General features: G+C 42.3%; 1 protein-coding gene across 1 annotated transcript in view; it reads left to right on the forward strand.

The window, feature by feature from the left end:
- The window catches only part of clcn2a (chloride channel, voltage-sensitive 2a), a 129297-nt gene that overhangs the window by 89330 nt on the left and 24546 nt on the right, over positions 1-15421 (forward strand). The window contains exons 3-15 of the mRNA XM_067253879.1: positions 2513-2644; positions 2885-3013; positions 3312-3445; positions 3593-3673; positions 4241-4264; positions 4722-4800; positions 4882-5007; positions 5138-5222; positions 5501-5602; positions 11966-12068; positions 12483-12638; positions 12810-12879; positions 13223-13333. Coding sequence (XP_067109980.1) covers positions 2513-2644; positions 2885-3013; positions 3312-3445; positions 3593-3673; positions 4241-4264; positions 4722-4800; positions 4882-5007; positions 5138-5222; positions 5501-5602; positions 11966-12068; positions 12483-12638; positions 12810-12879; positions 13223-13333 — 1332 coding nt within the window. The remainder of the gene's footprint in view (positions 1-2512; positions 2645-2884; positions 3014-3311; positions 3446-3592; positions 3674-4240; positions 4265-4721; positions 4801-4881; positions 5008-5137; positions 5223-5500; positions 5603-11965; positions 12069-12482; positions 12639-12809; positions 12880-13222; positions 13334-15421) is intronic.

Genomic DNA, 15421 nt, shown 5'->3' on the forward strand with positions numbered 1-15421 from the left:
TAAAAATTGACCTAATCTCTATGATTTAAACGTCATTTTAAGTTTTTCTCTTCTCATGATATTTTCAGGCATTTAGCCTACTCATATTGCATTCATTCATGAATAAACAACCCCTTTGAAGATTATTCTACGACGTTACCCGGCAGTAGAAGATGGAATCGCAATTCAAACGGTACCATCTGCTAACTGAAAATATGCCCCCCAAAACGTAAATAAGCTTGACATTTATTTAGTGGAAAATTGCTCATTCATAAAAAGCTCACTGGTAGCGATCATTGTCAGTAACAACGCAAAATGCGATATAGCCCTGTGTTGAGAAGCTGCCCCGGTAAATTGTACTACTACGGTACAGTACTAGGCTACTGCTGTGTTCGTCTTGGTAGCGATTGCGTTGGTTGAATTGGATTTAACGTTCCGTTGTACGGTTTAGGCTGAAATTAATTATTTTCATGAACAGATTGACAACGTTTAGGCTGTGGCAATGAAGTTCAGGTTAGTAGTTAGATAGACTTTTGATTTAAGTAAGGGGAGTGCCGAACATTTTCTGTCTCCGTTTGACTTCCTAAACAGCTGTGTACTGTAGCTAGATGTTTTTGTAGTGTGTCTCGCGTAAGCTACAGCGTTGCAGTGAGCTACACTGGTTTGAAACCACAGGTAATGGTAATTTCACCAACAAATCGTTTTCTAATGTCAGAATAAATCCTACAACGAAAATGTATATGTGAGGAATGTTTATTTTAACGATTGAAAACAGATAACGCTACATCATAGACCACTGTAGTATGTGTTGCCCGGGAAACACAGGCTAATGTCATGATGCTAATACTTCAGTGAAATAGTAGACTACTGTTTCCGAAAGTAGATGTACTTCCTTAATAATATCAGCTTATATTGTACATTACACATCACAATTGTGTGTCATATCACAAAGTAAAATGAGTAAATAGTTATCACCCTGGCCTCTTTTCTTGTGGCGTTTCTGCAGCTGCCTTGCAGTAAAGCTATAGTTAGCCTAGCTATCCCCCAAGTTAACAGATGTGAAACGAATGTTCTGGCAAAGGTAGTCACGCGTGTTTTCGTGACGTTAGTGACGCAGTGACGTTAGTAACGTCAGTGACTGTGGCTAGCAAATTAGCCACCGTTAGCTTCACTTTTCGCCACAAAAACTTAACTTACGCTTAAACCATGCAACGGAACGTAAATTCCAATAGAAGCAACTCAATCGCTACCAAGACGAAACTTTTGACACCTACGTTGTCTATGTAGGCCAAGTATTTACTGAGTTTTAGGGGGGCAAAAAGAAATAAAAATAATAATAATAATATATATGTGAGAGAACAAAGGTTGTGCTCTCGCCGAAGGCTTGAGCACACCCAATAAGTTGAATAAAGATTCAAAGAATAATACTTGGAATGCTGAAGCAGCATTCCAACAATAAGTTGAATAAAGATTCAAAGAACAATACTTGGAATGCTGAAGCAGCATTCCAACAATGCTTAACAGCATTCTCACAAATAATAAATATAAATGTGAGAGAACAATGGTTGTGCTCGTCGAAGGCGTGAGCACACCCAATAAACGGACCCATCTGCAACCGATGCAAGCAAGCACACCCTACAATTGTGCCCTCTCTAGTTATTAGTATAAGAGTATAGGGCTTTAAAATGTTTTGGCAGTAATTAAGGTTACAGCTTCAGTACCAAAAAAGATTCAATGTGCAATGCATAATAGATTTTCCTAGACATGAATAATTAGAATATACAAGATGGATCTAAAAATGTCCTGTAATGTACTTTAAAAGTATTTTGACAGTTTTTGCTGTATAATAATAGAAAACGTACATCCTACTCCAGAAGAAATGTATACCATTTTCATACTATTTTCTAAGTATATTTCTTAAGAGTATATCAAAAGTGAACTAAAAGTGTACTATCCATTTTTTAGTACACTTATAGTATACTTTAATATACTTTTTTTGTAAGGGTAGGCTCACAGTTTGTGAAACCAGCTTTTTGGAATACCTCCCAGATCACATTGTATGACTTAAGAAGGATCAGATCATAAACAAAATGTTGTCTTTCTCTTATGCCAGCGGTGGGACATTTATAAAAAATATAGATCCATTACTTGGGTCAGTAGCCCACTTTCACCTTCCCTTTGGAGAAACTCAGCATTTTCCTTAGGGAGCTTCTGAATATGGTAGCAATGGATTTCAAGAGCAGTGTCCACAGAACAGAGAAAACCAATTGAGTCCAGTGTTGCTTCTTTTAGCCTAGCCCTGTTTCTCCCTCCATCTAGTGCCCCACATGAATCCTTCTTTCTTCTCTTGAAATATTCAGACAACTGGAGCCACATCTAGGACTGACTATCACCTCTGACTGAATTTTAACAATTTCTTTGTTTCTACATGTCTGTTACTAATGTATGATTTACTTTGCAATAGAAGCAGACATTCTATTATATAAGCATCAGAAGCTTGTTTGTTCTTCCATCTCTTGTTTCCGCTCTCCAGTTTGTACATCGCGCTGTCAGAAGTTCCTGATCTCTCGTGTCGGTGAGGACTGGATCTTCCTCATCCTCCTGGGTCTGCTCATGGCTCTGGTCAGCTGGGTCATGGACTATGCCATAGCTTTCTGCCAGCAAGGTAGGAGAGAGTGGGAACAATCTTTTAAAAGGAAGAAGACAAGGTTGGTGTGAGAGATGGAGATAAAGTGAGGGAGAAAGACAAGCATCCAGAAGGAGAGGGGAAAAAGAAGGGATGTCTGGATGATGATGATTGCAAAATCAAGTGGTTGGAATTTGTGTTTGGGGAACATAGGTAGGTACTCAAATGTGGTATTTTCTGTGTCTGTGCATGTGTATATGTTTGTGTGTGTGTGTGCAGCACAGAAGTGGATGTACGGAGGGCTGGACAGCAACATGCTTCTCCAGTACCTAGTCTGGGTGACCTACCCTGTGGTGCTCATCACATTCTCAGCAGGATTCACACAGATCCTGGCCCCGCAGGCTGTGGGTAAGGAACACGAACACACACACACTTAATCTGAAGAATACATGTATCCACATTTACAGGCACATTTAGATTACAAGGACTCAAAAGTAATTCTAAAGGTAATGTGTGTGGACTCAAGGCAGTGTATGAATTGACTGTATGGGACATCCATGGGACATGGGACATCCTTGAAATTCTTTGAAACACCCTTATCCTAATTATGTTATAGTGAAAATATTTGCACAATAGGCTAGATCAAACATTTTCTCAAATGTTATCTTGTCTCCTCCATCTCTCTTCTCCTCTCCTGTTTTTTCAGGTTCCGGGATCCCTGAGATGAAGACCATTCTGAGGGGGGTGGTCCTGAAGGAGTATCTGACCTTCAAAACCTTTGTGGCCAAAGTTATTGGCCTCACCTGTGCCCTGGGCAGTGGAATGCCCCTGGGGAAGGAGGTGGGAAACCTATACACTTACGTTTTCCTCCTCAAATTGCAGTGTAAAACCCCTTTGCAGTACACAGCATAGGAAAGGCCACAGATTATTCAGTGTTTCCTCCCAGCTTCCCAGCCCCATGTGGATCCATCTCTCTGTGTTCCTCAGGGCCCCTTTGTCCATGTAGCCAGCTTGTGTGCAGCCCTCCTGAGCAAATTCATGGCTGCTCTGTTTGGGGGCATCTACATGGTAAGCGCCTCCCCTACAGTTGCCTGTTGATGAAACAATTCATAAACACATGGTACACACACATACACACACACTGATACGCACGTTGTCGTAGTTTTTGCTGATCTCCCCTTCCTGCCATCTCCTAGGACATACTCTCACCCCCACTCACCTGTGCATGATCACGGGCCTCCTTTATCCCCCTTCCCCCCTCCTTGGCAGTCTCCCCTGGCTGCCACTCGGTCCCACCAGAAGCAGAGCTGTCTCTGCCAGCAACACCACCCAGAATGCTCAGCAGAACGAGGAGGGGGAGAGAGTGTTGTCAGAGTGACAGAACTCTGGATTAGGGTTATCAGAGTTCATGAGCATTGCAGTCATATCACTCAAACTGTTCGAATCCCTTGCAAATTATATAATAAAGACCAGTTCACCTCCACAGTGTGCTGTATAGTAATTTTCTGTTGGTATGCCAGTGGAATGATACAATAAAGTGGGGTTTTCCCAGAAAGCCCCTGCGGATGTTTATTTCTTGTAATGAACTCATAGATACTCACTCATATTTCTGTCTTTTCACACTTACTGCTTAAGGAAGAGCCCTTTGAGGGGAACAAGGTAGGAGTGTATGTGTCAGGGAGAGCGTTCCAGTGTCTGCCACACGCTCATCTGTATTTGTGACACGTGGTGTAAGAACCATTTCATCTATAATTAGCCTTTTCTGTTCAAATATTTTGTTCTATTCTAATCAAAACATGTTTTATAAACAAAAACAATTACACTACTTCCTTGCATGAATCCATTTTTATCTTACCATGCATACTGTCATGCTGTCCTTATATTGTATCCTACCCATCACTTTATTTGATCAATACATCTATTGTGGACTGTCAATCAACAATACCACTGGCATTCAGACAAATGTCACTCTTCCTTGCTGTGATCCTATCATATTCATCCAAAAGCCTGCGATGACACCAGAAACCTTTTTTAATGCACTGTGGTGCGTACCTTTGTGTGTGTGTTTCTGCGTGCCTGTGTGTGTTTTTTTGTTTACGCATGCCTTTCTCTTCAGAATGAGTTGAGAAACACTGAGATGTTGTCCGCTGCGTGTGCGGTGGGTGTGGGCTGCTGCTTTGCTGCCCCAATTGGAGGTAAGGGAACAGGCTTGGTCACAACGTGTTGACACCACAAAATTAGAGGTCTGTCATTCTGCAAAGTAGTGTGTGTTGCAGGTGTGCTCTTCAGCATTGAGGTCACCTCAACGTTTTTTGCTGTGAGAAACTATTGGAGAGGGTTTTTTGCTGCCACCTTCAGTGCTTTCATCTTCAGGGTGCTTGCAGTTTGGAACCAGGATGAAGGTGTGTTTCATGTGTGTTTGTGTGTTGGCATGTACCAATGTATGCGTTTCTGTTTGTGTTGCTTTTTTGTGTAGGTGTTTGTAGGTGAGCAGTCTTATCTGAATCCCCCCCTTCATTCTCTACCTCTCAGAGACCATCACTGCCCTATTCAAGACCCGCTTCCGTTTGGACTTCCCCTTTGACCTCCAGGAGCTGCCAGCATTTGCCATCCTGGGGTATGTGTTTGTGTGCCTCTGTTTTCCAGCTTGTCCTAAGTTGTGTGTGTCTTCCTGTCTTTGTGATCCTGTATGTGTCCATTTCTGCATTTGTATGTGTACCCCTGTATGTGTGTGTGTGTGTGTGTATAATTCCCATGTGTGTCACAGTTACTCCCCTGTAGTCCCAGGAACTCTGACCATTAGACCAGATGTGAGAGCTCTGTTCTGGGAGGTTCTGGGTTGCAGATGCTAGCAGCTTTGCGTGTAACGCTGTCCCATATGATGGTACTGTTTAGGATCACCTGTGGATTTGGTGGAGCTCTCTTTGTCTACCTGAACAGACATATCGTTGAGTGTATGAGGAAGCAGAAAACCATCAACAAGTTCCTGTTGAGGAAGTGAGTCTCCAGTCTTGACAAACACTCACATACACACAAAGGTTGTATTTTACATGCAGACATTATACACACACACAAAGAGCATACTCTCACACACAAGCATACACAGATATACCCTTACAAAAAAGAAGTATACTTCAAGTTTAATTTTTAAGTATACTTATGTGATAGAGGGAGCTATTTTAATTACTAGCTCCACCCATATCATTCTAGCCGTAATTGGTACCTCCGCCCGTATCAGCCAGTTGTGAAGTATGACCATTCTACAACGCAGTGTAAAACGTGTTGGGCTGTTGATCAAAGATTTTGGCATACGAAGTCGTCAGAGACTTGACTTGGATCTCCATCCATTTCCAAACCTATCTGGGACCGGGTGAAGGAGTGTGGACTGCTCTGCGGGTATGTTACCGCTGCTAGTGGGTAGGTCCATTATATGGTAGTGCCGTGGGGTAACTTATTCGCTTCATTTACAGAAACGTCGGTTGCTGCTTTGCTGCGTTTGTTCCCTGCTCCGTCGATTTTGCTACCACTGGCCTATTATCGTGGGGGGACGAGGCTAGTTTTAACTAGTCTGGCTGGACGAGCTGGTGACCGATACCGGGGCTGTCCTGAGTAGCGTGTATTTGATTTGTGTTATGTGTTTGGTTTTTTATTGATGTGATGCACTGACTAACTTTGAGGGTTTATCCCTGTCTACATCGGGAGGACCTCTTTGGTCTTACGGAGTTTCTCCGCCATTAACATTTGTTGTGTAGTTGCACCCAAGTTTGATTATTTTTGTTTTTATTTGTGTGAAATTTCTGTTTTTTCTTATGGTGTGATGTTTTGGGTTGGACTCTCCAATTAACGTGTTTGCATGTATTTTCTTTTGGTGCGGAAACTAACTCAGACCATGGATGTTTAGCCCAGGCTTTTTAATTGATAACAGTGCATCTTTTAATAGTGTTCCCTTTTCTACTTACTATATAATACATTTTATGTATTTTTGGGAAATCACATCTCTGTGTGTCATTTAGTTGACTGACCCGCAACTTTTCGAACTGGTTATTGTGCTCAGGCACACCCTTCCACATTTAAGTATAAAAAGTATACTATTATCATGGTACCTAAAGTATACTAGCAGTGTACTTATTTAAATACTATTTTTGTACTAAGTAAACTGAAATGGCCCATGTTACGCGCACGCCTAATGGCAGGGTGAAAGGGAGGTTTAGATTCCTTTCTCGGGAGTAACCTTTAAATATAACACTTTAGTGGCGCGGCAGCCTTGCACATGGTGGTGATTGGGAAGGGGAGTGGAACGGTGTCCTGATTGGGGCCCAGGTAATTAAGGGGAGGAGTTTATTATTTTTGAACTCCCGGATGGTGGAAAGACGGGGGGAACCTCAGAGTTGTTGGAAGAGAACGTCACCCTCGATGCCGACCGGTTGTCCCCCTGGGTTTCTATTTCCCCACTCCTGCCGATCCGTCTTTATGTTGCACACGCCGTGCTTAATGTACCGACCATCTATGTAAACTGATCAACTCTACCAACCGCGAGCGAGCTGTCCGCCGAACTGAACGGCGGCTTGGGCTGTCCTGGAGACCGGGGTGGGAGTCTACCTGGCTGGGGTGAGTGTTCCAAGTTTCTCTTGTCCCTCTTCACCTGTCTGGGCCAGCCGCGGTTAGCTGTATCCTCGGTTTCAATCGACTAGCATACCCCCTAGACAACGACGGCCGTAACAGCCCACTTTTTAGGTCATTTAGTACACTTTAAAGTACACTTATAATGTATTTAAAGTTTACTTTTGAATACTGTAAAGTAGCCTGTGTAGTGCACTTTTAGTTTATGAAGTATACTTCCTAAAGTACTTCAAAGTATACCTTTTGAATACTTTACGTCGCCGATCTTGCATCACTTGACGAGAAGGGGGCCCTCGCCAAGTGACACTTATTATTAGCTGAAAGAAGCTAATTCAGTAACAAAGTTTCAATGTGCAATGCATAATATATTTTCCTAGACTGAATAATTAGAATATACAAGATGGATCTAAAAATTGTAACTTGTAATGTACTTTAAAAGTATTTTGAAAATTTTTGCTGTATAATAAAAGAACGTAGCCTACATCCTACTCCAGAAGAAATGTATACAATTTTTTGTTTCAGTATACTTCTTAAAAGTATATCAAAAGTGAACTATCCATTTTTAGTACACTTACAGTTTTTCTCCATTGCTTTGGCTCAATTCTTGAAACAGAAATGACATTCTCGAAGCTCTAAGTGCATTTGGCAAAATAGCCAATATGGTTCAGCACAAATACATAGATCACCTTCAGAAGGTCATATCTCACCCAAAACAGTTAACTCATGCTTCAAAACCAAATCATTTTCTCATATAAATAGTCAGTGCCCCCAAAATGAAAAGTTCCTTCTCGATTGCTTTGGCTCATCTCTCGAGGAAAAAAGAGGACATTCTCAAAGCTTTAAATACATTTGCCAAAATAACCTAGATGGTTCAGCAAAACACCATGGCACACCTGCAAAGGGTCATCTTTCACCTAAAACAGACAACTCATCAGTCAAAACTAAATCCTTTTCTCATACAAATAGTCAGTGCCCCCAAAATGAAAAGTCCCTTTGGCATTGTGTAAACACTGCAGGTCAAAATGATTAGATGTTTTGTCAGTATGGCAGTGGACCTTAAAAATATCCCTCATGTGCGCTGTGCTACAGTTACTGTAGTAGATGTTTTCTTTCCAGAATACTATGCGTCTTCAATCTACCCAGACGCTCCCATGTTACCCCGCTCATCATCTCCCTCCACTGGCTTCCCATCACGGCCCGTGGTACTGACCTTCCAAGTGGTGAATGGGACTGCACCCGACTACATCAAGTCTCTCCTCCAGCCTTACACCCCCACCCGCCACCTATGGTCTTCTTCTGACAACCGTCTGGGGGTCCCACCTCTCAAGAGCGCCCGCTCCAAACCCAAGCTCTTCTCCTGTCTGGCCACCCAATGGTGGAATCACCTCCCCGCCTCCACCTTCAAGAACTATGTTTCTTCCCATTGGCACTTATTTGCTTTTCACAATGTACAGTTAGGTCCAGAAGTATTTGGACATTGACACAATTTTCATCATTTTGGCTCTGTATACCACCACAATGGATTTGAAATGAAACAATCAAGATGTGCTTTAAGTGCAGACTTTCGGCTTTAATTTCAGGGTATTTACATCCAAATCAGATGAACGGTGTAGGAACTACAATACATTTTATATGTGGCCCCCCCTTTTTTTTAAGGGACCAAAAGTAATTGGACAATTGGCTGCTCAGCTGTTCCATGGCCAGGTGTATGTTATTCCCTCATAAAGGGAGTTCGTTATTTCATTGACAAGGAGCAGATAAAAGGTCTAGAGTTCATTTCAAGTATGGTATTTGTGTTTGGAATCTGTTGCTGTCAACTCTCAATATGAAGTCCAAAGAGCTGTCACCATCAGTGAAGCAAGCCATCGTTAGGCTGAAAAATCAAAACAAACCTATCAGAGAGATAGCAAAAACATTAGGTGTGGCCAAATCAACTGTTTGGTACATTCTTAAAAAGAAAGAACGCACTGGTGAGCTCAGCAACACCAAAAGACCCGGAAGACCACGGAAAACAACTGTGGTGGATGACGGAAGAATTCTTTCCCTGGTGAAGAAAAACCCCTTCACAACAGTTGGCCAGATCAAGAACACTCTCCAGGAGGTAGGCGTATCTGTGTCAAAGTCAACAATTAAGAGAAGACTTCACCAGAGTAAATACAGAGGGTTCACCACAAGATGTAAACCATTGGTGAGTCTCAAGAACAGGAAGACCAGATTAGAGTTTGCCAAAAAACATCTAAAAGAGCCTGTACAGTTCTGGAACAACATCCTATGGACAGATGAGACCAAGATCAACTTGTACCAGAATGATGGGAAGAGAAGAGTATGGAGAAGGGAAGGAACTGCTCATGATCCAAAGCATACCACCTCATCAGTGAAGCATGGTGGAGGTAGTGTTATGGCATGGGCATGTATGGCTGCCAATGGAACTGGTTCCCTTGTATTTATCGATGATGTGACTGCTGACAAAAGCAGTAGGATGAATTCAGAAGTGTTTCGGGCAATATTATCTGCTCAGATTCAGCCAAATGCTTCAGAACTCATAGGACGGCGCTTCACAGTGCAGATGGACAATGACCCGAAGCATACTGCGAAAGCAACCAAAGAGTTTTTTAAGGCAAAGAAGTGGAATGTTCTGCAATGGCCAAGTCAATCACCTGACCTAAATCCAATTGAGCATGCATTTCACTTGCTAAAGACAAAACTGAAGGGAAAATGCCCCAAGAACAAGCAGGAACTGAAGACAGTTGCAGTAGAGGCCTGGCAGAGCATCACCAGGGACGAAACCCAGCGTCTGGTATGGGTTCCAGACTTCAGGCTGTCATTGACTGCAAAGGATTTGCAACCAAGTATTAAAAGTGACAATTAGATTTATGATTGTTAGTTTGTCCAATTATTTTTGGTCCCTTAAAAAGGGGGGGGGGGGGGGGGCACATATAAAATGTGTTGTAATTCCTACACCGTTCACCTGATTTGGATGTAAATACCCTGAAATTAAAGCTGAAAGTCTGCACTTAAAGCACATCTTGATTGTTTCATTTCAAATTCATTGTGGTATACAGAGCCAAAATGATAAATTGTCAATGTCCAAATACTTATGGACCTAACTGTATGCTTCATGTTTTGGCTATGGCAATGTTTTTGGGGCTACCTCATTGTTTATGGTCATTGACCTTATGCACTTTTGTAAAGTTCTCTCTTGGAAGTCGCTTTGGATAAAAGCGTCTGCTAAATGAATAAATATAAAATGTAAATGTGTATCAAACAGAAAAGATTACAGTAATTCAAGAGTAGCCTACAAGGTTTCACATCACATATTGCACTCACACTGCTTTGAAAATTGTTACTGTAATTGCCATACATTGTGGTTACTGTAACATGAAATGTGTACAGCACAATAATGTCATACAATAAGCACATCAAAACTAACATTATGTATAACCTACACTACCAACACATACAGTAAGAAAGTAAAGCAAAGCTGGAGTTTCATTAGTTGTCGTCCTCACTCTCCTGCTCATCCTCACGCTCCTTTCTGTCTGGCCACAGATTTCATCGACATCACATCTGATGTTCTCCCTTGCGATGCAACAGGGGAAGAATCATTGTGCATGCCGCAACCATTCCCTACACTGATCTGCTGTGACATCACAAGCGGCATCCATTGCCTGGAGCAGGGACCTCTGGTTTTGAGCCCAATGCTCATAGACCCTCCACCTACATGCAGAAAAAAACTCCTCGATAGGATTGAGGAATGGGGAGTAAGGTGATAAGAGCACCATAAGCATTCTTGGATGGGCAGTGAACCCTGATGAATGGGCCACAGTGGAAGCTTACATTGTCCTACACAATGACAAATGTAAGCAAGTGAGGCCCTACCAAACCCCTCTCATGTAGAGGGATAAGATCGGAGTACAGGTGGTCAAAGAACACCGGGTGCTTCTGGGTATTGTATGGGCCAAGACTGGGAATGTGGGTGACTACACCATTCTCTGAAATCGCAGCACACATGGTGATGTTGCCCCCGAGCTGGCCTGGGACAAGCTCTATATATATTTGATGGAAGCATTTATACTCCCGGATAGCTCCTGTCAGCTAACTAAACTTACTGTGTTATTGGTGATCGGATGTGTCTTGTTTAGTAAAGTTCTAGTTGCACCTGACAATGATTGTAACCAGTTGATCCAAGAGATCCATATTACAGTATATACCATTATGTTTTTCATGGTATTATGTGCCTGAAAGATTGACAGTGGAGTGAACTATTGTGCAGGTGATGATGTACACAAGGAAATTATGCCCATATGTTTTGCAGCGAATAACCACTTAACTGAGAAGCAACAGTCAGTTTAGACCAGCAAGATATATTCAATTACTAATTGGCCTAACTGAAGGCAATTGTACTTAACCATTTCAAAGATGTGCTAAATCATTTGAAATTTGTGCAAACTGTAGGCAATTGCACTTGTCATTTACGAGGATGTGCTAATACAATTGCAATTTGATTAAAGGAATGAAAAATTCCAATCGTTTGTGAACAAGTGCCCAGTGGTTTGCAGGTTTGCACGTGTTGTTTTGAGTGTCATTTCTGTTTCGTGAAATGAGCCAAAGCAATGGGGAAAAACTGTAATATACATTTTTTTTTGTAAGGGTACTTACAGGCACATATAGTATGTTGGTCATACAAACACACTTAATCTGTCCTATCAGTCACAAGTACACCTATTAATGAGCCTACAGTCCATCTCTCCCTGTCAGGCGACTGGTGTACCCGGCCATGGTCACTTTACTGGTGTCCACCCTCACCTTCCCTCCAGGCTTCGGACAGTTCATGGCCGGACAGGTCAGACTGCATCTAATCTTCAGCATATTCTGTTTTATGTACTATGTGTGTACTCTCAAATATGATGCACTTAATATCCCTATACTGTAAGTCAGTGGACAATGTACAGAGTGTATTAAGGATATGTTTTCGTAGAATTGAGTGCAAAATGTTGTTGTGTCCTTGGGCTAGGTACTTTACCCCACTTGCTTCGGGTGAATGTCCCTGTACTTACTGTAAGTCGCTCTGGATAAGAAAGTCTGCTAAATGACTAAATGTAAATGTAAGGGAACCACATCTCAGCTAGCAGGCATGGTGAATCTCAGCCCCGGGCCTTATACTGTGGGTTCATGGTCTGGAGCAGAGTCTTAGGTTGTAGATCCCCCCCCCCCCCCCTCCTAAACTCTCCTTTCCTGTATGTCATCCATCCCTCAGCTGACGCAGCACGAATCACTGGTGGCTTTGTTCGACAACCGCACCTGGTCCCGCCAGGGCATGGCCGAGGAGTTTGACTACATCAGCCACTCCCATGCTTGGAAACACCCGCAGGTCAACGTCTTCATCACACTTATCCTCTTTATCATCATGAAGGTAGGTCTGGTGATTGGCTGTGGATGCCTGCATGTGTGCATGTATGTGTGTATATGCGTGCTTGCGTCTGTTTGACAATACAAGTGCGTAGTTGTTTTAAGTGCAGGGTATGTTGATTTGGGATGTGCATATGCTGTGTGTATTTTATGAGAGCGATTTCTGTCTTTTTAGTTCTGGATGTCTGCTGTGGCTACCACAATGCCAGTGCCATGTGGGGCATTTATGCCAGTTTTCCTCATTGGTAGGTGATGACTTGTACAGTGTGTGAGAAACATATCAATTGGTTTTAACTTACATTTACATTGTCATTTAGCAGACGCTCTTATCCAGAGCGACTTACAGTAAGTATAGGGACATTCCCCCTGAGGCAAGTAGGGTGAAGTGCCTTGCCCAAAGACACAACGTCATTTTGCACAGCCGGGAATCGAACCGGTAACCTTCAGATTACTAGCCCGACTCCCTTACCGCTCAGCCACCTGACTCCCATTTAACTTTCACCAATGAAGCAAGGGTGAACGAAAGGAGCACTCTGTGCCGATATAGAAAATGCTGATCTGCATTTCCAATGAATGTGTGTTGGGCAGGTGCGGCTTTTGGTCGTCTTGTTGGAGAGACCATGGCAGCCATGTTCCCCGATGGCATACATGCAGACGGAAGCGTGTATCCCATTGTTCCTGGCGGTTATGCTGTAGTAGGTGAGTAACTTGCGTGGACCTCATTGCTCTAAAACTTCCCTTTGTAAACCTGAATTGCATCTATTTTGATTCTGACTCATAGGTCAGAATTGTGCTCAATTCCTAACTTTACCTCACCATAACTTCCATCATGGGACTGCATATTGGGTGTGCTTTGCCTTCGGCAACCTTAAGCAATTCAAGACTTGCATGTACAGTAAGTAATGTCACATTAAAGAATGTATTTAAACTCAAGCTTGTGTGGTGCGTCGCTGTCTTCAATGCCACAGCCTAAACTTTGTCAAAAGAAAGTTTTTAATTTCCGTCGCATTCAAACAATCCCCTCAGTGTAGTTTGTCTAGCAACAGCAGCTAGCACTAGGCTACAGTAGCTTGCTCTTAGCACAATTCAGCTTCTCCAGGCAGGGCTCGAGACTGAGACCAAAAAGTCGCTTTTGGCTTTGTTACTGACAATGATCGCTTCCAGCAAACTTTTTTTGAATGAGCCGTTCCCCCTAAATAAATATCAAGCTTATTTATGTGTTTGGGGGCATATTTTCAGTTAGCAGATGGTACTAGTACTGTTTGAATTGCGATTCCATCGGAAAAATACTGCCGGTCACCACGTGGTTAGAATACCTTGTTTCAAAGGTGGTTCAGCTTGTTTATTAAATGGACCCATCTGCAACCGACGCAAGCAAGCACACCCTACAATTTCCCCAGAAATGGTATCCTCTCTAGTTGGGTGTGCTTTGCCTTCGGCAAGAGCACAACCTTTGTTCTCTCACACATATATTTTTATTATTGGGTGTGCTTTCCCTCCGGCAAGGGCACAACCTTTGTTCTCTCACATATATATTATTTTTCTTATTCTTTTTGCCCCCCTAAAACTCAGTCAATATTTGGCCTACATAGACAACCTAGGTGTCAAAAGTGTCGTCTTGGTAGCGATTGAGTTGCTTCTATTGGGATTTACGTTCCGTTGCATGGTTTAAGTGGAAATTACGTTTTTGTGGCGAAAAGTGAGGCTAACGGTGGCTAACTTGCTAGCCAGAGTCAATGACGCTACTTACGTCACTAACGTCACGAAAACTCGCGTGACTACCTCTAGCAGAACATTAGTTTAGCAGCTCGTTAACTTCTGGGAGATAGCTAAACTAACTGCTTTACTGCAAGGCAGCTGCAGAAACGCCACAAGCAAAGAGGCCAGGGTGATAACTATTTACAAATTTTACTTTGTGATATGACACACAATTGTGACGTGTAATGTACAATATAAGCTGATTTTATTAAGGAAGTACATCTACTTTCGGAAACAGTAGTCTACTATGTCACTGAAGTATTAGCATCATGACATTAGCCTCTGTTGCCCGGGCAACACATACTACTATGATGCATCTGTTTTCAATCGTTAAAATAAACATTCCTCACAAATACATTTTCGTTGTAGGATTTATTATGACATTACATTACAAGTAAACGATTTGTGGGTGACATTATCATTACCTGTGGTTTCAAACCAGTGTTGCTCACTGAAATGCTGTAGCCTACGCGAGACACAGCTGTTTAGGAAGTCAAACGGCGACAGAACATGTTCGGCACTCCTTACTTAAATCAAAAATCTATCTAACTACTAACCTTAACTTCATTGCCACAAGCCTAAACTTTGTCAATCTGTTCATGAAAATAATTAATTTCAGCCTAAACCGTACAACGTAACGTTAAATCCAATTCAACCAACGCAATCGCTACCAAGACGAACACAGCAGTACTGTAGTCTAGTACTGTACCGTAGTAGTAGAATTTACCGGGGCAGCTTCTCCACACAGGGCTATATCGCATTTTGCGTTGTTACTGACAATGATCGCTACCAGTGAGCTTTTTATAAATGAGCGATTTTCCACGAAATAAATGTCAAGCTTATTTACGTTTTTGGGGGCATATTTTCAGTTAGCAGATGGTACTGTTTGAATCACGATTCCATCTTCTACTGCCGGGTAACGTCGTAGAATAATCTTCAAATCTTTATTAATGAATGCAATATGAGTAGGCTAAATGCCTGAAAATATCACGAGAAGGGAAAACTTAAAAGGACGTTAAAGTCATAGAG

This window comes from Osmerus mordax, chromosome 16 (genome assembly GCF_038355195.1).
Source record: "Osmerus mordax isolate fOsmMor3 chromosome 16, fOsmMor3.pri, whole genome shotgun sequence".
In the NCBI taxonomy this organism is placed as follows: domain Eukaryota; kingdom Metazoa; phylum Chordata; class Actinopteri; order Osmeriformes; family Osmeridae; genus Osmerus; species Osmerus mordax.